The sequence below is a fragment of the Thunnus albacares genome, chromosome 1, assembly GCF_914725855.1.
Source record: "Thunnus albacares chromosome 1, fThuAlb1.1, whole genome shotgun sequence".
Lineage (NCBI taxonomy): Eukaryota > Metazoa > Chordata > Actinopteri > Scombriformes > Scombridae > Thunnus > Thunnus albacares.
In genome coordinates this window covers 36,713,996-36,735,400 of record NC_058106.1, presented here as the reverse complement: position 1 = coordinate 36,735,400, position 21,405 = coordinate 36,713,996, and the positions used below count along the sequence as shown (strand labels likewise).

The 21,405-nt window shown below is 41.8% G+C and overlaps 1 protein-coding gene across 7 annotated transcripts in view; it reads left to right on the top strand.

Annotated features, from left to right (window-relative positions):
- Positions 1 to 431: 431 nt before the first annotated feature.
- herc1 (HECT and RLD domain containing E3 ubiquitin protein ligase family member 1) overlaps positions 432 to 21,405 on the top strand; it is a 71,496-nt gene continuing 50,522 nt past the window's right edge. For all 7 annotated transcript variants that reach the window (XM_044357932.1, XM_044357928.1, XM_044357934.1 and 4 more), the window contains exons 1-21: positions 432 to 686; positions 5,266 to 6,242; positions 6,798 to 6,893; positions 7,069 to 7,263; positions 8,461 to 8,772; positions 8,889 to 8,985; positions 9,108 to 9,251; positions 9,813 to 9,940; positions 10,206 to 10,350; positions 10,668 to 10,839; positions 11,834 to 11,968; positions 13,429 to 13,594; positions 14,532 to 14,657; positions 15,869 to 16,090; positions 17,246 to 17,398; positions 17,871 to 18,003; positions 18,418 to 18,609; positions 19,705 to 19,929; positions 20,139 to 20,312; positions 20,402 to 20,516; positions 20,636 to 20,756. In XM_044357932.1, the coding sequence (XP_044213867.1) occupies positions 5,292 to 6,242; positions 6,798 to 6,893; positions 7,069 to 7,263; positions 8,461 to 8,772; positions 8,889 to 8,985; positions 9,108 to 9,251; positions 9,813 to 9,940; positions 10,206 to 10,350; positions 10,668 to 10,839; positions 11,834 to 11,968; positions 13,429 to 13,594; positions 14,532 to 14,657; positions 15,869 to 16,090; positions 17,246 to 17,398; positions 17,871 to 18,003; positions 18,418 to 18,609; positions 19,705 to 19,929; positions 20,139 to 20,312; positions 20,402 to 20,516; positions 20,636 to 20,756 (4,002 nt within the window). In that variant the 5' untranslated portion in view covers positions 432 to 686; positions 5,266 to 5,291. The remainder of the gene's footprint in view (positions 687 to 5,265; positions 6,243 to 6,797; positions 6,894 to 7,068; positions 7,264 to 8,460; positions 8,773 to 8,888; positions 8,986 to 9,107; positions 9,252 to 9,812; positions 9,941 to 10,205; positions 10,351 to 10,667; positions 10,840 to 11,833; positions 11,969 to 13,428; positions 13,595 to 14,531; positions 14,658 to 15,868; positions 16,091 to 17,245; positions 17,399 to 17,870; positions 18,004 to 18,417; positions 18,610 to 19,704; positions 19,930 to 20,138; positions 20,313 to 20,401; positions 20,517 to 20,635; positions 20,757 to 21,405) is intronic.

The following is a 21,405-nucleotide window of genomic DNA, read 5'->3' as shown; positions in this document are numbered from 1 at the left end:
TACCGTAATGCAGCCTTTCAAACCAGGAAAAGACAACATTTATGCCTTATCATGATATTACCATATCCAAAATGTAAGACGATATCTAGTCTCATATCACAATATCGATATGTTTTCAATATATTGGTCAGCCCTCTACTATAGTTTTACATCCTTGGCTTCCAGCTTAACTGAATGTTTGGTTTGAGTGTCCAAGTAATCTTATAAGTAATCCTGATGTGTACTGACATTCATAAAACAGATGTTTTGTTGGTTCTTTTTGTTGGTGGGATATGCTGAATATTATGCATAATTTTGTTATGTACTTCTTTCAATTTTACAGACAGGGAGACAGACAGGTAGGAAGACAGACAAGGAGACAGAGACAGAGAGAGAGAAAGAGAGAGAGACAGGGTGATAGACAGACAGGCAGATAGACAGACAGGTTCCGACGTCACAGCACGGGGCCGGGGCTCGCTGAGGGGTTGGGACTGAGCGGAGCAGCCTGCTGCTCGGACTCGCTGCAGCGGACGGTACGGGAGAGGCGGGCGGAGGCATGGACATCCACGCATGGCTCTGTCTGCTTTCACAGTAACGTTATCAAAGCGTACGGATATTGACTGAACTGTTCGTGTTTGTGCAATGAGGCACAGTTAGGCTCTTGTGTAAGCTCGGCGCAGAGAGGAGGAGGCCTTTGACAGTTTCTGGTAAGCGAGCTTTTTATTCCAGCTAACGTTAGTAAAGTGTAGCCAGGAAGCTAACCAGCTTGCCGCTATGAGACAGCAGATAAGCCAACATAATACTGGCTAAAATAGCTCACGGTATACGGTGCTGGGCTTTCTGCACAGGTATACTTACGTGTACGACTGCATATCTTGTGTATTCGCCCCCTGTCATACCTGCACATAAGGGTGTTACCTCCATGTTTAGGTCTTTTTGCATCGCTAGCTAGTGACGTGAGGAAAGTTAGCTTACGTTAGCTAACGTAAACAAGTAGCGTTATTTGCCTCTCTGGCTGATTGCAAAACAAACTGTCAACATTATAACATTCAGCATTAACGTCCCGGTTTGCCTAAAGAGCTAGAAAGGCTAACGTTACCGTTACTCGCCTTAATGTCTTAAGTTAATTGTCTGTCAGTCTCCTGTTATGCAGTCAGTGATTTGTAATTAACGGTTAGCTGTTGGTGATTATCACCTCGGTCATCTAAGGAAAGCTGCCTCTCTAAACCTGACACAGCAAGCAGGTTAGCAGCAGCAGCAGCACAGTCTGCTTTCAAGCCAGCTGTGTCATGGTACTAGCTGTCTAATGTTATCTGCTAGCTCTTTGCTAATAACCCTCAGCTAGAAACGAAAGCACAGTGTTAGCGGTAGCACGGGCCGGTTGAGACGGATGAGTTCGCTAGCTGGCTGCTAACCGCCTATAATCACACTGTATCTAAACAACTGTAACTTAGTGTTGCCTGCAAGCTTATCAGTGTGATTGTCAACACGGTCAGGGAGTCTCCTGTCACTCACTTTCACGATAACATGAGACAAAACAGGCACTAAGAAAGGAAATATGCACAATGTGTCAGTACAAAACATATTTATTTAGCTCAGGCTGAAGAGAAAAGTTCCTCTTGACCTGCACAAAAACACACTGAAGGATTGGAAAAGATGACTTTGATATACAGCTGCAATGATAAGTCCACAGAAAGAACATAAATCAGCATAAATGTCAAACATTTGCAGGTTCCAGCTCGTCATACATGATAGTTATTAAAATATACAGCACCAGTAAGAGGGATGGACACACCTACTCATTCAAGGGTTTCTCTTTATTATTTTCTACATTATAAAGCAACACTGAAGACGTAACTATGAAATAACAGAGGAAGTATGTAGTTAACATATTTATGTAATTCCACATGTCACATTTCATAGTTTTGATTGTTGTTGTATAATGTAGAAATGAGTGAAAATGAAGAAAACCAAACTTTTGACTGTTTCTGTATTTGGTTTTGGACTGTTGGTCTTACTAAACAAGCATATTGAAGGGCGTCACTTTGGGTTTAGGGAAGTTGTGGTGGTGCTAGGTTTTCACTTCTTTTTGACGTTTCGTAGACTAAACAATTAATTGAGTAATAAAAGGAAATAATTTAATCGGTAATGCAAATAATCATCAGTTGCAGCCTGTTCTGGGTCAGTTGGTGCACTTTGATTGAAGTATGTGGTTCTGCAGTTCACATGTAGGCTTCGTATGTGGAAAAAATCTCTATCATGTCTGTTACCATGACAGGACAATTCCTGACAGATTAGGTAATGCTAGCACAAGACTCGATGTTTGGCTCATGATGCTAGACAGTGACAAATGACAATGACAAGTGCAATGACAAAATGCACGCTGCGATCAGGTTGTAATATCCCCTCCTGAGTCTGTTTTACAGGCTCGCTCGCTCAGTATAAAACAGTTATAATAAGCTTCTGTGTGCTTTAGCCAAGAATATTGCTGTTTTGTGTTTCTATACTTTGCTTAGGATTTGCAAAAAAACTGTACAAGGCTCTGAGTCTGAAATTGTATGTGATTGCATTGAACCTAACAGGATATAACCAGACTGATGGCGCCAAGGCTGCCAAAGCCTCCCACAATCTGTTTGTCTGCGGATCACTTGTCTTGTCAATCCACAGGCACGGTTTCACTTAATGCTCACAAGTCGAATAGATAAATGCAGGCGTCGTGTCTGAATGGAGTGTTTATTCCAGCTGTAAGATCATTGGCTGCAATTCACATTAATCACATTAAGTCTTTGCCGGAGCTCATGTGATTGGTTATATAAACTCTGCAATCAATTTTTAATGTTAAGTTTTTGTTGATTTTAAAATGTGTGAGGCTCTTGTTCATGGTGGTGATGGTGTTTTGATGGTTTGCATTGTTTTGAATGCTTAATTCACATACATGATTGGACCAGATAGATAAACAGTTGGTAGATGGATGTATTTATGGCGTTTAAGTTTGTTTCATGTAGTAATTTTTCTAACTTTTCATCGGTTTGGTCCACTCGGATCCACTGCCTTTTGTCTCTTGAGTGAGCTAAATCACTATGTCTCGTTTACATCCTTGTGTATTCGTTAAATCTGTTTCCATTGCACTTTGTCGCATTTTCTTTTTATCGAAACACCACCTCAGCCAAGCATAAAAACCTTTGATTTTTGAATGTTTTTTTTTTTTTTTTTTTTGAATTTCTGGCGTTTCCACTCAGGTTTTTATTACGCAAAATTCAATCAGGCGACTGGAAATACACTTACAGGCATTATTGTTTTGCATTAAATGCTTGGTAACCAGTAGATTATTTATAACATCTTAATGGATCCTACACACACACACACACACACACACACACACACACACACACACACACACACACACACACACACATACACACACAGTGACTCCAGTGCAGAGGTATTCAGTGTCACTGTGAACCACACAGTGTTCTGTAGCTGCCAGTAAGATGAATGTGTAATTAATCATTTGTTCTTTTATACTTGCACATAGTGTTTCGCGTGTACGTCTGCGTATTTGTTGTTCTGGGTCACTTTTTGGGACATTTCATTCTTACATTAATTCCCTGGAGACTTAACCTAACCATAACCATAACCATAACCTTAACCATAACCACTGACACAAAAATCAGCTTTTTCCCAATTGGGGACACGGTTTTTGTCCACAGTTGAACAAGCTGTCCTCAATGAACTGGTCTTTGACAGACACACACACACACACAACAGTGTGAACCACAGAATTTGTTGAGTTTGCGGATTATCACCCTTCATTCAGGTATGAAGAACCATCATCACGTCAGGTGGTTTTTTTAAACCTGTTTGAATGAGATTTTGACCTATTTTTCACCTCTGACTTACACTCCTGTCAAGATGAACCCAGAGGCAGCAGGAGCAGCAGGGTTGGGTACAGAGAACCGGTTCTATGTTGAAACTGGTTTCAAATGTTAATTTAATGGAGAAGCGTTCTTATTAGTCCTGCTTAACGATCCTTGAAAGCAAAGGTCGGAGTACTCTGACCTGTTAAGTACAGGTCAACGCGTGTGTAGTGTTTACAGTGTGGCGCCTGGAGTTTGTCCTCTAAAGTATGGCTAAACATCACCAAAGACAGTAGTGATGAACTGTAATCATTGTGTATAGTTATTATATAGCTGCCTAAAGCAGATGAAAATTAAGATGGTCTTTGCTTTCTTTTCTTACTCAAATGATCTGCAGATATCAATCAGATTCTCAATTTATAAGGAGAATCAGAATCAATAAAATATAAATTATAACCTCAAGAAGCAGCACTTATAATGAATCAGTTAATATCTCTTTTCAAAATGTTGCTTCCAGGATTCATGTTCATGATCTTAAGGAGTTAAAGAAAGGTTAACCAGGTTTTTCTTTGCCTCAAACTCTAATATTTATCAAATTCACCAACAAAGAAGCAACTCCATGTGAAACACAAGTGTTAACTTTATATCTATTATTCCTTTTACTTTAATTCCTTGTATAGTTTTATTCTTACGGTCGAGGACTTGCAGCCTGTGCAGGTGTCAGATATTCTGATTGTAACCATACACGAGTGCATAACTAAACCTTTTACAGACTTTCTCCTACATGGAATAAATCAAATTTCCTGAACTGTCATGATGTGTTTTTAGTTCAGTGATGCATGTGTATAGACGATGTTGCCTTCGTGCACTTATGTGACGCCAATTTCTGATAAATGTTAAAGGAGAACTTGAGCAGCACAGGAACATTAAGATTGTATGTTTACAAGATGATAAACTGTATAAAATATCCTGCTTCTGTGTACAAACATGAGCAGGGATCCTCAGGGAAGACCGACCTCAACATATTATGAGCCGTTAAAGATAAATCACATGTCAAGTTCCCATAAACTCATTCGAATCGGAAGAAATGTCTCAAACTAAATCAGATAGAACCAGAAATATTCAGTCAGCGGACATTAGAGGTTGTGTAGATACAGTAACCTGGACTATATTTTGTCTAATGTAATGAGTTGTTTACCTCAACTGGTTTGATAGCATATTGGTCTATTTAAAGGAAAATCTTAGTTTATTTTACCTACGTCATATGATTATGACATACAGTATGTTTGAATGTGGCTTCTGGTAAAACAAGTAGTGTTCAATGGAAAGGAAAGCTCCTAGAAAGATTTGTCAGTTATTTTTTGTGGCCCTTTAGAACAACAACGGGTCGACATTAACATTTTACATCATGTCTAATTAATATTTCCAGGACTGATGGCTCCGGAGTGACATGCCATGGCTTTAATGATCCCCCCGGTGAAACTGAAATGGCTGGAGCACCTAAACAGCTCATGGATCACGGAGGACAGCGAGTCGATAGCCACACGGGAGGGAGTTACGGTGCTCTACTCGAAGCTGCTGGCCAACAAAGAGGTTGTGCTGCTGCCCCAGCAGGTGCTGTGTCTGAAGGGTCCCCAGCTTCCGGACTTTGAGCGTGAATCCCTCTCCAGCGATGAGCAGGAACACTACCTGGATGCTCTGCTCAACAGCCAGTTGGCCTTGGCCAAGATGGTCTGCTCTGACTCCCCCTTCGCAGCTGCCCTACGCAAACGCGTGCTGGTGCTCCAACGCATCTTCTACGCGCTTTCCAACAAGTACCATGACAAGGGAAAGGTCAAGCAGCAGCAGCACTCCCCGGAGAACAACTCGGGCTCGGCTGATCTGCACTCCGTCAGCGAGCGGCCGCGCTCCAGCACCGACGCGCTCATCGAGATGGGTGTTCGCACGGGCCTCAGCCTCCTTTTCGCTCTGCTGCGGCAGAGCTGGATGATGCCTCCTCCACCCGGCCCCGGAGGAGGTCCCGGCGGCAATATAAACTTGTGTAATGATGTCATTCACACAGCCATCGATGTCGTTAGTTCCCTGCCGCCCCTCTCTCTGGCCAACGAGAGCAAGATCCCACCGATGGGCCTGGACTGTCTGGCCCAGGTCACCACGTTTCTGAAGGGAGTGACCATGCCAAACTCCGGGGCGGATATTTTAGGGCGACGGCTCGCCTCTGAGTTACTTCTGGGGCTGGCTTCCCAGAGAGGTTCCCTGCGCTACTTGCTGGAGTGGATCGAGATGGCCTTGGCTGCATCAGCCGTGGTCAGTACGATGGAGCAGAGTAAGGTGCTACAGAACCAAGAGGGCCTCATCGGCTATGATTGTTTCATGAACATCCTCATGCAGATGAGACGCTCTCTGGTAAGTAAACAGTAACAACAACAGAGGCAGGTTGAGCTTTTAGTGGTTTGATAAGCGAAGCAGATCACAGTAAACGTGCCTTTTGCTTACGTCAAAGACACATTCGCTTTTTATTGCTCTTAGCTCTCAAATGGGCTTTTAAAATGTCATGCACCGTCTGTCAAGCATTAAATCAGACAGTATTCATTCAAACAGTTGTTTCTCTTTCCAGTGGAAATCAGTGGAAATTGTAGGAACTTAATGCAAAGAAACAGTCGGGAGTATGCTTTTAAGGTGTGATAACTGAAACCATTTTCAGAGATGCTCGGTTAAGCGTGACTTGCATTCTGCGCCACTTATTTAGAGTGTTGCCACAGTGAATTCTCATCAACGTTTGTGAAAATCCACTGAGGATTCAGGTTCAGTCTCAGATGTATGTTTGTTTTCTTACCTTCTAAAAATATATGATAGTAATCGGTATAAAAAGGTCTTGGTTCCCTGAAGTTTTGTGGTTAATTAGGGTCTGTTATAAGGTTTTAAAGCCATTTATGGTCTAAACATTGATTTTTGTTGCAGGGCTCTTCAGCAGATCGCAGCCAGTGGCGAGAACCCACACGGACCTCTGATGGCCTCTGCTCATTGTACGAGGCAGCACTCTGTCTTTTTGAGGAAGTAAGACATTTAAGCAGTATTTTACATTTAGGACTTCGTATCGTTGTACTGTAAACAACACCTTCATCAAACCTCCTTTATGTGTTGATAAATTCCAGGACTGCTGTTATTTGTCACCTAAAAGGTTAATATTGAGAATCTAATTCATTCCCTTAACCGTATCTTATTCTTCCAGGTATGTCGCATGGCATCAGACTACTCTCGCACCTGTGTCAGTCCAGACAGCATTCAGACCGGCGAGGCGCCTGTAGTGTCTGAAACCTGTGAGGTGTACGTGTGGGGCAGTAACAGCAGCCACCAACTTGTGGAGGGCACACAGGAGAAGATCCTGCAGCCCAAGTTGGCCGCCAGCTTCGCCGACGCTCAGACGGTAAGAGATGTCCGCCGTAGAGCTCCGTGACTGCTCATGTCGAGAGAGAAGAAGCATCTGTTCTCCTGCGTTCATTATAGAAAGCAGAGAAAACTGGCATGAGCTTCAAAAAAAAACTAGGTTTTTGCAAATGTGTTGTTGACTTTTAAGGGGGAAAATAATGTTTCACTGATCAGCATAAAAGAGGGCTGTTACATCAACATGGTGACATAATGCATTCAAATTCAAATTACACTGGTTCCCCCACAGGGAAAGTACAAGTGCAGATCAAAGTAATGTGACATGCAGTGTTTGTTACAGATAGAGACAGAGACTCGCTGTGCTCTTCTTCTTAAAGTGCTCTTTAAGATGGTGGAACAGACAGCATCCTAATTTATATTTCCTTCATGCAATGTCTTCTCTTTTTCTGCTAGGAGGGAAAGAAAAACAGCATTATGACGATAGAATACACCTTATAATTCATATCATTTTCCTACCTGATGTTTATCCTTTTTTTTACCTCTGCACTTCACATTTCTGTCCAGTATCAGGAAGCTCAGGTGATCGAGGTGTGCACTGTGACTTTTGGGGCATTTCTGTCGAATGAGGTTGCACAAAACTGTTTTTTATGTATGATATTGAATATCTTACTGGAATTCATAAATCATCGTTAAAGGATGAGGCTGACAATTATAAAAAACATATCAAAGAGCCACACCGTTGCCCCGGGTGACATGTTCCTTCGCCACTAAGATTTTAGTCACGGCAGTTTGTATAGAAACGGCTCCAAAGACCAATAACTGTCTTTCTTTTCTTTTCTTTAAGAAATTACCAATGTAGAGCAAAGTTAAGAGGTTGTGAAATGTAGCGCAAAAAGCTAACGAAGCTCTGTTAACTGTTTGTCTCAGGCCGTATGCCGACAAAATCAGGCGTTGCAGCACACCGACGCAGGGTTGTCAATAAGAAAAATATAGAAAATTGCCAGAAATATCCTTTAACTTTAACTGCTACTCATAACCTTTACAGCTGATAGGTCATATGTCATACTGTCTTATGATATACTGTAGCATAGCATCATTATCATAGTATTTTGTTTGTAGGATACCAGTTGGACTTCCACTCACTCACTCAAGCAGCACGTCATTGTTGTGAAACTGCTGAGTCAGGCTGCAGTCTCTCATACACACAGACGCATAACTCTCCTTCATTTCCGTGCAGATCGAAGCAGGCCAGTACTGCACTTTCGTCATCTCCTCCGACGGCTCTGTGCGGGCCTGCGGGAAGGGCAGCTACGGCCGCCTGGGCCTCGGGGACTCCAACAACCAGTCGACGCTCAAGAAGCTGACCTTTGAACCCCACCGCGCCATCAAGAAGGTGTCGTCGTCCAAAGGCTCAGATGGCCACACGCTGGCTTTCACCACGGAGGGTGAGGTGTTTAGCTGGGGTGACGGTGATTACGGCAAACTGGGTCACGGGAACAGCTCAACACAGAAATACCCGAAACTTATCCAGGGGCCGCTACAGGGAAAGGTACAACTTGACATGTGGTGTTTTATCTGTATCATGCAATCAGACAAGAGAAAGTCTTTTAGCTTTGTGCATTTACTAGCATCAATAAAGTCTGATAACATGTGTGTTTGTGTCAGGTGGTGGTGTGTGTGTCTGCTGGCTACAGACACAGTGCTGCAGTCAGCGAGGATGGAGAGCTTTACACGTGGGGTGAAGGAGATTTTGGTAGATTAGGTAAGTTGTTTAACTTAATTATCCTCTCTTAACCCATTCCTAATTCAGACAAGGGAAATCTACACTCGTGTTGTGTAATCAGCCTGACCCCTTTTTTTTTTTTTCATTGTTCGGGAATGCAGGTCACGGTGACAGCAACAGCCGAAACATTCCTACCCTGGTTAAAGACATCAGCAACGTGGGAGAGGTGTCTTGTGGTAGCTCTCATACGATTGCGTTGTCAAAGGATGGACGCACCGTGTGGTCCTTCGGAGGAGGGGACAATGGTGTGTAAACCCCTCAACACCATGAGTTACTTTGTTCCTAAACATCTATTTTGAATGTTTTATATCACAATTAGTGCCATAAAGGGCTGCAGCTAACAATTCTTATCATCGCTTTATTATTTTCTGTTTTAGTTTATCAGTCGTTTGGTCTATAAAACGGTGAAAAATGTTTCCCAAAGCTGAAAGTGCAACCTTTTAATGTCTTGTTTTGTCCAGATTCAACAGTCCACAACCCAAAGATATTCTGTTTAGCATCATAGAAATCAGAAAATATTCACATTTAAGAAGCTGGAACAAGAGAAGCAATTAATTGATTATCAAAATAGTTGGCAATTAATTTCCTGCCGATCGACTATTGATTAATTGACTAATTGTTGCAGCTCTGATGCTATAAATAGAATTATTTGTCTGAAATTCGAATTTTGAACGAGCCTTATCCAAAATATGTGAATTTCTACAAATATTTCCTCATAATCTTTGCTTTTAATTTGTAGTGTGTCTAAGAATTTATTTTACAGTATTTTATCTACTGTCTGAGAATAACCATGTGTTGTCCTGCAGGTAAACTGGGTCATGGTGATACTAATCGGGTCTACAAACCAAAAGTAGTGGAAGCTCTTCAAGGAATGTTCATCAGAAAAGTGTGCGCAGGAAGCCAGTCGTCTCTCGCCTTAACCTCGACTGGACAGGTGAGCTTTCATTCCTGTGTTGTTAACCGAGAACAGAACAGAAGCTGTTGTTTGTTGAGGGAAAAAATGGAGGCTTGTCCCGGAGAAAGGAATTTTATGCAGCTGATTGGACATTGACAGTGATGTATGTTATTGTCAGGACTTGTTGCGTAACACGCGGTAGTTCTTCTTCCATGGCTTTGTCTCAAAGATGTCAAGATAAACAGGACAGACTGTGAATATCAGAAATCATCTGCTGATATTCATTCATGTGACTGGTTTCTAGGTGTACGCGTGGGGCTGTGGTGCTTGTCTGGGCTGCGGTTCCTCTGAGGCCACGGCGCTCAGACCTAAACTAATCGAGGAGCTGGCTACCACCAGGGTGGTGGACATCTCCATCGGGGACAGTCACTGTCTGGCCCTGTCACACGGTACCTCACTGTCTCTCTCTTTTTGTTTAAACGTTTATCTGTATTGAGCGACATTTGCATGCTGTCAGGGATCAATGCTCAATACTACATGCTAAATCTGATCTGCTGCTTCTGTCAGTCACTGTATGAATGTGGTTTTGCTGACACAGCAAGAGTTTGTGCTTGTTAAACATGACGCAAGTAGCGTGATGTAATAGCAAACACACAGACTAAATTTGTTTAAGCTAATACGTAACCCTCTGAAGCAGCTCTGAAGCAAATCCTAACACATTATAATTCAGTTTAATGTTGAAATACTTTACTCAACCACCATCTAGACAATGAAGTATACGCATGGGGCAACAACTCCATGGGTCAGTGCGGCCAGGGGAACTCCACGGGGCCGATCACCAAGCCCAAGAAGGTGGTAGGTCTGGATGGAGTCGCTATCCAGCAGATCTCAGCCGGCACTTCCCACAGCCTGGCCTGGACAGCCCTGCCCAGAGACAGGTGAGCTACCAGCACAGTAAATACACTGACATAACCTGGGTTTATTCAGAAGATATTCATGTACTGTAGAGGAGGGATGGAGGGAGAGAGGGAGGGAGGGTGATGTCACAACATCTCTGGATTTCTGTGGAATTGCGTAACATAAGTGAAAGGTCAATAACTGCATGTGAAATGTACAGCAGACTTTTTCATGTTTGTGTTACAAAGTTGACTGCGAGCATCACGTTGCACTGACCTGCCGTACAGATGCAGATGTTTTGGTAACCAGCTTATTCTCACATGGTTAGATTTACACCACACCAGCATTGTTTATATAAAAGAGGGCTGGTGTGTGTTTCTTTCCTTATTCATGGGCAATATGATGATATAAAGATATATACCATGAGATGATACACATGATTTTCCTGAAAATTTACTATATCACTTTATTTATCTATATCACAGCATAAAATGACATATACCAGGCTACAGGATTTTATCCATATTGCCATATTTGCACATTTTCTCAGTAAAAGTTGATAAAATAATCATTTAGCCTATAAAATGTCAGAAAATGGTGAAAAACTATTGGCATTTACTGTCCCGGAACACTAAAGAAACCAGAAAATATTCATATCTAATTGATGCAGCTGTAGTTTACAGGAAATAAAGTCTGCATCATTCAGCCCACACAGAATGCTAACAGTCCAGAATTAAGTTGGAAGTGGTTTTTAGTGTCAAATTTCCTGCTTAGTTAACAAATTGTGTGCGTGACACAGTGCACGAACACCGGCAGACGGCGGGGGGAAGGGATGATTCTTCATCTCTGTGTTAGTTTGGAGGAAGGAAGCACAGAAGTCTTCTGTAACTTTGTCTATGCAAATATGAAATGTTAAGAAAAAATGTGTTTCAACAACATCACTGTGACTCTTTGGGGTGAACTTGATGTATTTTCTTTCTACCATTTTAAGTATTAGAGCACTTGATATATAAATATTTACTCACGTCTGTCTAGGCAAGTGGTGGCTTGGCACAGACCCTACTGCGTCGACCTCGAAGAAAGCACCTTCTCCCACTTGCGGTCCTTCCTTGAGCGCTACTGTGACGGTATCAACAGTGAAGTTCCTCCTCTCCCCTTCCCCTCTTCCAGGTAACGTCACTCACTCCTAAAAGCCACCATCAGCACAAGTGACAGCGATATAAAGCACAGTGATGAAGACTGTGGAGAAAATAAAACACATTCATGTACTTCTGGCTGTGCTCTGTCTTACTGACAAATTATTTGTACTTACTTGTTAGGGACCGAGCCCAAAAGGCTGTTTTACAGTAGTCGTCTCCTAAGGGCGACGACCCTATTGTCTTTCGTGTGTTTGTTTGTTTGTTTCTTTCTTTATTATTACGCCACTTAAACCCTTAATTTGACCCCCTAAACATGCTCAAAAACTCACCAAATTTGGCACGCACATCAGGTCTGGTGAAAAATTTGATAAAATGTAAAAATTAACCCCATTACGTGCTAAAATGTGCTCTCTAGTGCCACTTATGTAACTAAAATGGCCGCCACGGCCCGTAGGAATGTCATAGAGAGATCAAACCAGAACTCAATTATTCGTCTCATCAAGACCTACAAATCATACGTTGACACCCCTGACCTAAATCCAACAGGAAGTCCACAATCAGCCTTTCAAAATAAGACTTTGCCCCAATTTTGGCCCTTGAACAAACGCTATCTCTTCTGAGGGTGTTAATAGTATCGGCTTCAAACTTTAATAGGTGACTTATGACACTATACTGAAAAAAGTTGTTAAAAACTTTGTAATAACTCAAACGGTTTGGATTTTATAAGCCCTGAAAGTTGCAGTGCCACATCACCCTTACAATGTAAAACAATGGGGAGGCAATCTCTGGGCATGGACTTTGTGTCAAACAGAGGCTTCTGACGTCTAAACTATAAGTCTGACCACTTTTAAACCTGTATCAATGGATTCACCATGAAATTTCCTATTAAAATATGATTTTTAATGTAAGATTTGGCCAAAGTCATGGGATTTATGAGGAGATTTCACGAGAAGCGTTCTCTAAAATCCTCCTCTCCAACTGCTCCTGGTGATGTCACTCCCTCAGTGCTGTGAAACATTCTGCAATACACACTCATTATAAAATCACAGGAGGAGCAAGAAAAGACTTTAAAACTCACACTCTAATATCTCAAAAACAGTAAAAGATAGAAAAAACATGTAAATTCAAGATTTGTAGGTCAAAGTCTCGTGACTCATTTAAAGTTCAAATGAAGTTTGTATCTAAAACTATGTGGAAGCAATAAATGTTCAAAAAGGTGTGGGTTCACTCACACTCTCCATTCAAATATATGAGTATTTTTCTGTGTCCAGCTGCAGTTACTTATTGTCTCTACACACCTGACAGTACACATGTCAATCAAACTTTCAAAATAAAAGCACACCACACTTGTAAGAAATATCCCTCATTTTTAAAAAGCAAAATGATCTGATCCCGACGGGCCAGAGTGCGAGGTCCCTTCCTTTTCACCTTTGTAGATTACTGTCAAATTATAATTATGCCCACATATATGCTGTTTTTATGTATTCGCAGGGAGCATCATAACTTCCTCAAGCTGTGCCTTCGGCTTTTGTCCAATCATCTGGCTCTGGCTCTGGCTGGGGGCGTGGCCACCAGTATCTTAGGTCGGCAGGCCAGGCCACTGAGGAACCTGCTCTTCAGACTGATGGACTCCTCAGTGCCAGATGAGATTCAGGAGGTAAGAGAGAGAGAGAGAGAGAGGAAACTGTCTGCAGCAAAGTAACATACAAAAGCGACAATGAAAAAAAGAAAAAAACATGCTTATTCTTGCATCAACGTGTTCATGTATTGATTGACAGCTGTGAGCTCCCACCCCCGACTTCTGTCCTCTGTGATTGGTTAAAAGGGCGAGACTCGCTTAAAAAAAAAAACACTTGAGAAGGGAAAATCTCTGTACTGCTGCCAGACTGTTTAATGAGCTCTGGAAGTCTTTGATAACTCGTCTCCACATTAAGATATGTTTGGATCATATTTCAACTAAAAATATAAGAAAAAAACTTGCAAAACTTTAGCTTAAATGACGTTGATTTAATAAGTCTTCAAATTGCAAACCTGAGTTTTCACTTAAAATATAATGAGCCAATAATTTCCTTAACTATTAATCATTTGGTGTAAAAATATTAAAAAGTGTGAAAATTTTTCATCACAATTTCCCAAAGTGACGTCTTCAGATGTCTTGTTTAGTCCGACCAACAGTCCAAACTCCAAAGATATTTAATTAATGATATAAAAAAAGAAGCAGAGTTGGAACCAGTGTTTGTATTTTTGCATGAAAAATGATTTAAATGATTAATTGATTACAAAAATAGTTGTAGATTAAGTTGGTTACTTTTTTTTTATAAATATCCTTTTAATTAATTGAAATATTTAGAAAATGTAGTCTTCTTTGCTGTTCTTTTTGTCTAAAAACATGCTTTTAATTACTGTGGCATTGTACTAAATATGTTTTTAATGCCTTGTACTTTTCATTTTCTGCTGCCTTGATAAACATATTAATTTGATAAGTGTGGAAGACATTAAGACAACGAATGTCAACAAGTGCTGAACCTGTAGGCTGTTATCACCATCATCGGGTCAAGCTGTGACAATATGTGGGTGTGTGTTTGTCCCGTCAGGCGGTGATTGAGACTCTGTCGGTGGGGGCGACCATGCTGCTGCCTCCGCTGAGAGAGAGGATGGAGCTTCTTCACTCGCTGCTGCCTCAGGGCCCCGACAGATGGGAGAGTCTCTCTAAAGGACAGGTACTCCATGCTGCCTGATGCACGGCCAGAGCTTCCTTCCTGCTCTTTCAACAGCCGTCTTATATCAGTATCAGTGTCGCTGGATGCACATGTAGAACCATGAACTGTTATTTTTTGATTATAAGTGGAGGCGTAAATGATGAAAACTGAGCGTTTGCTCTACTGTAAGAACTGTGGATGCATTTGTGTAGTAGAAATATGTTTTAAATGTCCCATAAAACATCTAATTACACATCAAGATTAGCTCACAACCATTAGGTTAAGAGCCACTGATGTAAATGACTGTACTGAGGGCTTGTATAGATCACTCGGTGCATCATTTGTTGTTGTAGACTGAAAGATTTTGAAAAAGTACAATCAGTGATGGATGCAGCTTTTACACCGTGAGGAGTTTGGTTAATGGGTCACTCAGTTTGGTCGGTTGTGTGGTTGGTGTAAGAGGTTGTGTTTGATGTTTCTCCCAGCCACAAAGTTTTGACCAAGAAGCTTTAAGAGAATCCTCCCAATACACATCTCAACAACAGAGAAGTCAGTCTCTGTTTCTGGTTGGTCAGCTTTAACGTCCAGCATTAAAAAGTCTTGAGCCTTCACCTGTGACTAGAGCTGTGCGATATGACCAAATTCTCATATCCCGATATAGCACATTTTCTGTAAATCGAATGAATAAATAATTTCTGGTTCAGCTTTGAGTGGTTGTTATCAACTTGTGGAACATTCTGCCCTTAATGAAATAGTTAAACACTCTTTAGAGCTACAACCAACGATTATTTTCAGTATCTATTAATCTGCTCGTTATTTTCTGGATTAATCAGTTAGAAATTGGTAAAATGACACTTTTTCTTAAAGCCCAAAGTGACGTCACTGAATGTCTTCTAACTGTTGCAGCGAGATCTCATCATCTCACCTGCTGTTGTTTGTGGTGTTTTTACTGGTTTTGATGGCGGTTCACTGTTTAGTTTTGTTTTTTTTAAACTAAATCCAAGCTGATCACAGTCTGAAGTCATTTTACTGTATACTAGCATATCAGAAAAGATTGATGATTATATGATAATACTGTTTACTGTGCATGAATCCCTAGTATTCCCTAGTATGAACACGTAGAACCAAGTAACAAGTTTTCTATCAGTGCTGCGACTTGGTTTTGCTAAAGGATCATATTTCCTTTAAGTCTTGTCAGCAGCCTCATTGAAATGTTTGCGTTTTCTCCACAGAGGATGCAGCTAGACATCATCCTGACCAGTCTGCAGGATCACACCCACGTGGCCTCGCTCCTGGGTTACAGCTCTCCCGCTGACGGCCCGGAGGTCCTCTCCTCTGGTCCGGGATTCACAGCCTCCCCGGACCCCAACTACAACACCGCAGCCGGCCACCCTGACACCCACCTGGCTGAGATCCTGATGAAGACGCTGCTCAGGAACCTGGGCTTTTACACCGTAAGTCGATGGCTCTGTGAGAGGAGCGTCACGTTTGTTCTTATTGATTTCAGTGTGTGTTTTAAATAACGAAGCATCAGTTGTGGTATCATTATGATATCTATTTAGAATCGACAAAGGCGGACGTTACGAAGTCAACGTATAAAGCAGGATTGTTACACTCCATCGTCTCTCCTGCTTCTCTCAATATTCAAGTACTGCAGAGAGAGCATGAGTCATACATAATCCTTTGTTATTATCACCTGCTGCCTTTTTTCCTGGCACGGCAGGGGCTTGTTCCTGTGCCTCATTCTCTAGACGTCATTTTATTGACTCTAACACACACATACACACACACACACACACACACACACACACACACACAGGCTGTTTTCAAGTGTGTGTGTGTGATTATGCAGACCTGAGCAATGAATGATGATTAGACTGAGAGACTCTCTCTGCGTTTGAGTAATATCTTTTGGATTCGTCGCTTTCTCGCTGAATTTTCCCCTTTCGGATTTTCCTCCTTTTTTTTTTTCTTTATCTCTTGAGTTTTCTGTTTTGGGGAAAAATCACAGATGGAAAAATCCCATCTATAATAAAGAATCCAACACAGCTCTGAAATACATTTGTGTGGTCTAAATTTCAAGATTGTATTTGTATCTTATGAGTTAAAGTATTTTTTCGAACCGTGGTGGAACAAAGAAATCCTTCTCTGGAGCTTATTAGCTTAAACTCATCATTTGTAGTCGAATGTGTGTGCTGCCCTGCTGTATTCAAAGTTATTACAAGGGAACATATCGGTTCTGCAAAGTGATTTCAGGTGTGAAAATTAAAAAAAAAAAAAAAAGGACAAACCAGGTTCAAGAGAAACAAAACATTTTATAACGAACTGCTAAATTTGGACATGAAAATCACATCGTCAGAGGCAATTCTGGATCCGTTTAATAGCTCCTCTGTAATTTTCATTAAATCGACAGCCCAGAGCAAACTGTGCTGAGAAACGTTCCGCTATAGAAAAACACCTCTCCTGAACTCAATTCCCTTCGGCTACGACGCAGTTCTACTCATTTCATTTGAACATTTAGATCAACAAATTAAGATACCTGTTATACCTGCGATCCCTGTGAACCCGTAAATTGTCCGTATCTGATTTCTTTGCTCTGTGTTTTGCAGGATCAGGCGTTCGGTGAGCTGGAGAAGAACAGTGATAAGCTGCAGCAGGGCATGTCCTCCTCCGACAGCAGCCAACCAGCGCACCTCCACCAGCTCCTCTGCTCCCTGCAGAAGCAGCTGCTCGCATACTGCCACATCAACTCTGTCACCGAGGTCCGGACGCTCAGTGTTTGTAGACGTGCAGCCTCTCTTGCATAGATTAGAGTTGTATAATCTGGTGAAACGGCATTTACACAATCAGAAAGTCATCATGTAGTTATTTAAAAGTCTCCTTGAGACACTGGTGGGAATACACATGTCTTACATGTTATGCATGCAGTTATGCATCAAGCAGACTTGAAAGGCAGATGCGTCATGATGTTCAATATCATAAGGTTATGTAATTTTTATTGCATGTCTAATTTCAGGACTCGCATGTTCTTGTTAATGAGGTGTAAAATTAAATTAAATTGTTTTTCTGGAAGCAGTTTAATAACTGATGCATGAACCCAAACCTAGTTGTAAAGCTTTTTTTTGTTTTAAAGATAACACTCGACAAAATGAATGGATTTTTAGTGGCCACGGGTATTTATATAAATCACATTTTCTCTGACTGTGTACTAAAATATCTTCTTGTTTTTCCCAGAACTCCAGCAGCGTGGCTCTGCTCCACAAGCATCTGCAGCTCCTGCTGCCTCACGCCACAGACATTTTCTCCCGCTCAGCCACTTTGATTAAAGAGAGTTCCTGGAACGGCAGCATACGAGAGAAGCTGCAAGGTGAAGAGGAGCAATTAATCATTTCAGCAGCGTCACTATCTTGACCTTTTCCTCCGCTTGTTTTTCTTTTGCCTTTTCATCATGAAACACTTTCATTGTATCTTTATTAGAATCTTAACTTATGTTTTCCTCAACTCAGAGTCAGCAGCAGCAGCTTGAGACCATGATGGGAAAACAATATTAATGCATGCTGTTTAAATCTATTATTAAAAGTAAACACAGAAATTATTTAAGGTGTTAATTATGTAAATTAAAGAGGATTATTTACTCACAGTAATGGGAAGTGACCCACATAATTTCCATCAACCCTCTCCCATATTTCTTCTGTTTTTCACTTCGCTTTTTACAGCCGAAAACTCCCTACATTTGTTTACTACAGTCGTAAACTGCTGATCATGTCTCTGTCGTCTCCAGATGTGATCTACGTGTCGGCGGCGGGCAGTATGCTGTGTCAGATCATCAACTCGTTGCTGCTGCTCCCCGTGTCGGTGGCGAGGCCTCTGCTCAGCCACCTGCTGGACCTGCTGCCGCCTCTGGACCGCCTCAACAGACTGCTGCCTGCTGCCTCCCCTCTGGAGGACCAGGAGCTGCAGTGGCCTCTTCATGGTGAGCACGAAACATGAAAACCTGAAAATGTGCTGCATATTTGACACTCTTAATTAAACACCTGCTTCCCCAGGGTTTTGTATACTTTATCGCTGCATATTAATATTTAGTGTAGTTATTATATCTAAACACATTTACTACACAATGTCATGTGCTGTAAACCAGACTAGATCTGCGTCGAGTCCTCTTTTTAAACAGTAAAGTGAACATGCATCAAAGCTAAGTTGGTGTGTATGTTGCACTGGCTCTACTCAAAGATTTAGTGCAGGGATGCACAATATTATCAGCACGTCATCGGTATCGGTCGATATAAGCTCTAAAATGAAATATTGGCATCAGCCCGAAATTTTCTGCTGATTATGAGAGGCTGATATGTTGCCTGCTCCCACTTGGCAGGTTCATTAAAGTTTTAATGCTGAACTCCTGAACTCCAGCCTTCCTGAGTTCTTCCTTCATAAATTGTCTTTCTTGATCATACTTAGAACAATCTATGACTGCATGTGTAATAGTCTCCTCAGCCAGCTGGAAAAAAAATATTTGCATATATCGGCATCGGCAATCGGCCACAATGAGTTGGAAATATCGGCATATCGGATATCGGCAAAAAATCCAATATCGTGCATCCCTAATTTAGTGTGTTAATTTAGTGCATTTGCAAACTTACCAAATGAGAGTTGAAACAATGTTATTTTCATGTGGCAATGCTAATATAAAACTGATTTTGCACATGTTTCTGTGTAGGAAAGACAAATTGTTACAGGGACATACTTTTACTAAAAAAAACAAGCATTTAAAAAAAAAAAACCTAAATTATTTTTGCAAAGTACAGCACACAAGTTATTTAGGAATCTTGTAGTTTTCTAGATAATACATGGCTGTAACTCAGGTTGGGAGTCTGGTTCCCATTAACGCTGTTTAAAGGTGTCCACCATATGACATTTCTCTCGTGATCCATCACATTTTCACTGTACAAATCAAAAATAACAGAACTTTCAATAGCTCTAAATACCTCATTAAACCTCAAAATCAGCAGTATAATTGATCCTATCCCTCTTCCACTACACAAAACCTTTTTTTTTTTTTTTAAATTCCCAGGCACCTCGGACTTCGCTGAGCCAGCCTCAGGAATGTCCCTGCCGCAGCCGGCGCTCTCCTGGGTGTGGCTCGTCGACCTGGAGAGGACGGTCGCCCTGCTGGTCGGCCGTTGCCTCGGCGGGATGCTGCAGGGAGCCCCCACCTCGCTGGAGGAACAGGACACTGCTTACTGGCTCAAAACCCCCCTCTTCAGCAACGGCTTGGAGATGGACATCCCACAGCTGGGTAGGCAGAGGACGGATAGATTACTGTTTACATTTTATCAACATGATGTAGTGATCCCAGTTGTTAAAATTCCAGCGGGACGTTTAGTTGGACTGTCTCATTAAAGTGTTTTTTTTTTTTTTCTAATGACTCATTTTTATTCCATTACTCATTTGTTGTTTTCACTGACTCGCTGAGGTGATGAATGCTGGTTCACTTTTGTCCTTTAGACACTTGCATCAGCTCATTGTTGGAGGCGGCACTTTCTGGTAATGAGGAGCAGAAGCCCTTCGACTGCACGCTGCATCCTGACTTGAGTGTCCTGGTGGCTTTGGCTCTGGGTTCCACTAAAGAACCTGCCAACAGCCTCTGGATCAACATGCAAGACTACGCCATCAGCAAAGGTCTGTCTTTGGACTGAGCACATAATGAATTACATTGGCTGTTTTTCTAGAGAGGAATTTTACTGACTGTGCTGTGCATTCTGTTGCAGACTGGGACAATGCGTCTCTCAGTAATGAGTCCCTGTTAGACACCGTGTCCAGGTTTGTGTTGGCAGCCTTATTGAAGCACACGGGGCTGCAGGGCCAAGCCTGCGGCGAGGGAAGGTAATCCAGCATGATCTTCTGTATATGACATGAAGGATAAACTGTTGATACTGTTCCATAATACCAGCCTGAATTACAAATCACATGTCACATCTGCATTGTGTTCATTTTTCCATCAGGTACCAGCCGTCTAAGACCCTGGCTGAAGTCTATCGCAGTGTTTATAAAGTTCGAAACCGCCTGCTGGCCTGTAAGAATATGGATTTCATCCAGACCAGATCCTCTTCGCGTGAGAGGAGGGTGAGTAAACTACATTGCAGACATAAACACATCTACACACATGTATTTATCTTTATATGACATCTCTAATTATTCAGTAGTTTGCAGGTGGTTAAAAAGCTCCGAAACTAGTTTTGTAACATTTCCGATGTTCCTTAAACACACAACATGTAATTTCAGCCGCTAGGGGTCTCAATCAAAACAATAACAAGAGACGGAGTGTGATGACGGTGTGAAGTAGCAAGGGATCCTGGGAATTGTTGTCTTTGTTGTGAAATAACCAGCTTCACCGGGATAGGATTATTTTAGTTTAGGATGTTTTTACCTGCAGAGGTCTCCTCCTCTCCAGAACAAACAGACCCGGAGATTACAGGTAAAAACACTGAATAAAACTGTTTCACCGATGTACAGCAGCCACCGGACGTCCGGTGCGGGCTGTTAGCCGAGCTGCTGCTATCACTTGTTCGTTCTCTTATAACTTTAGATCCAGACGTTCGGTCGGTTTCTCCCGGGAGCCGAATTATCCGCAGAGGTCTCCTCCTCTCCAGAAACAAATGTACACGCAGATTAAAATCTTTAAAATACTAATTAAAGCTGTTTCACCTAAAAAAAATCAATATTTCTCCGGCGATGTTCGGTGACCACCGGACTTCCTGGAGGGGCTGTTAGC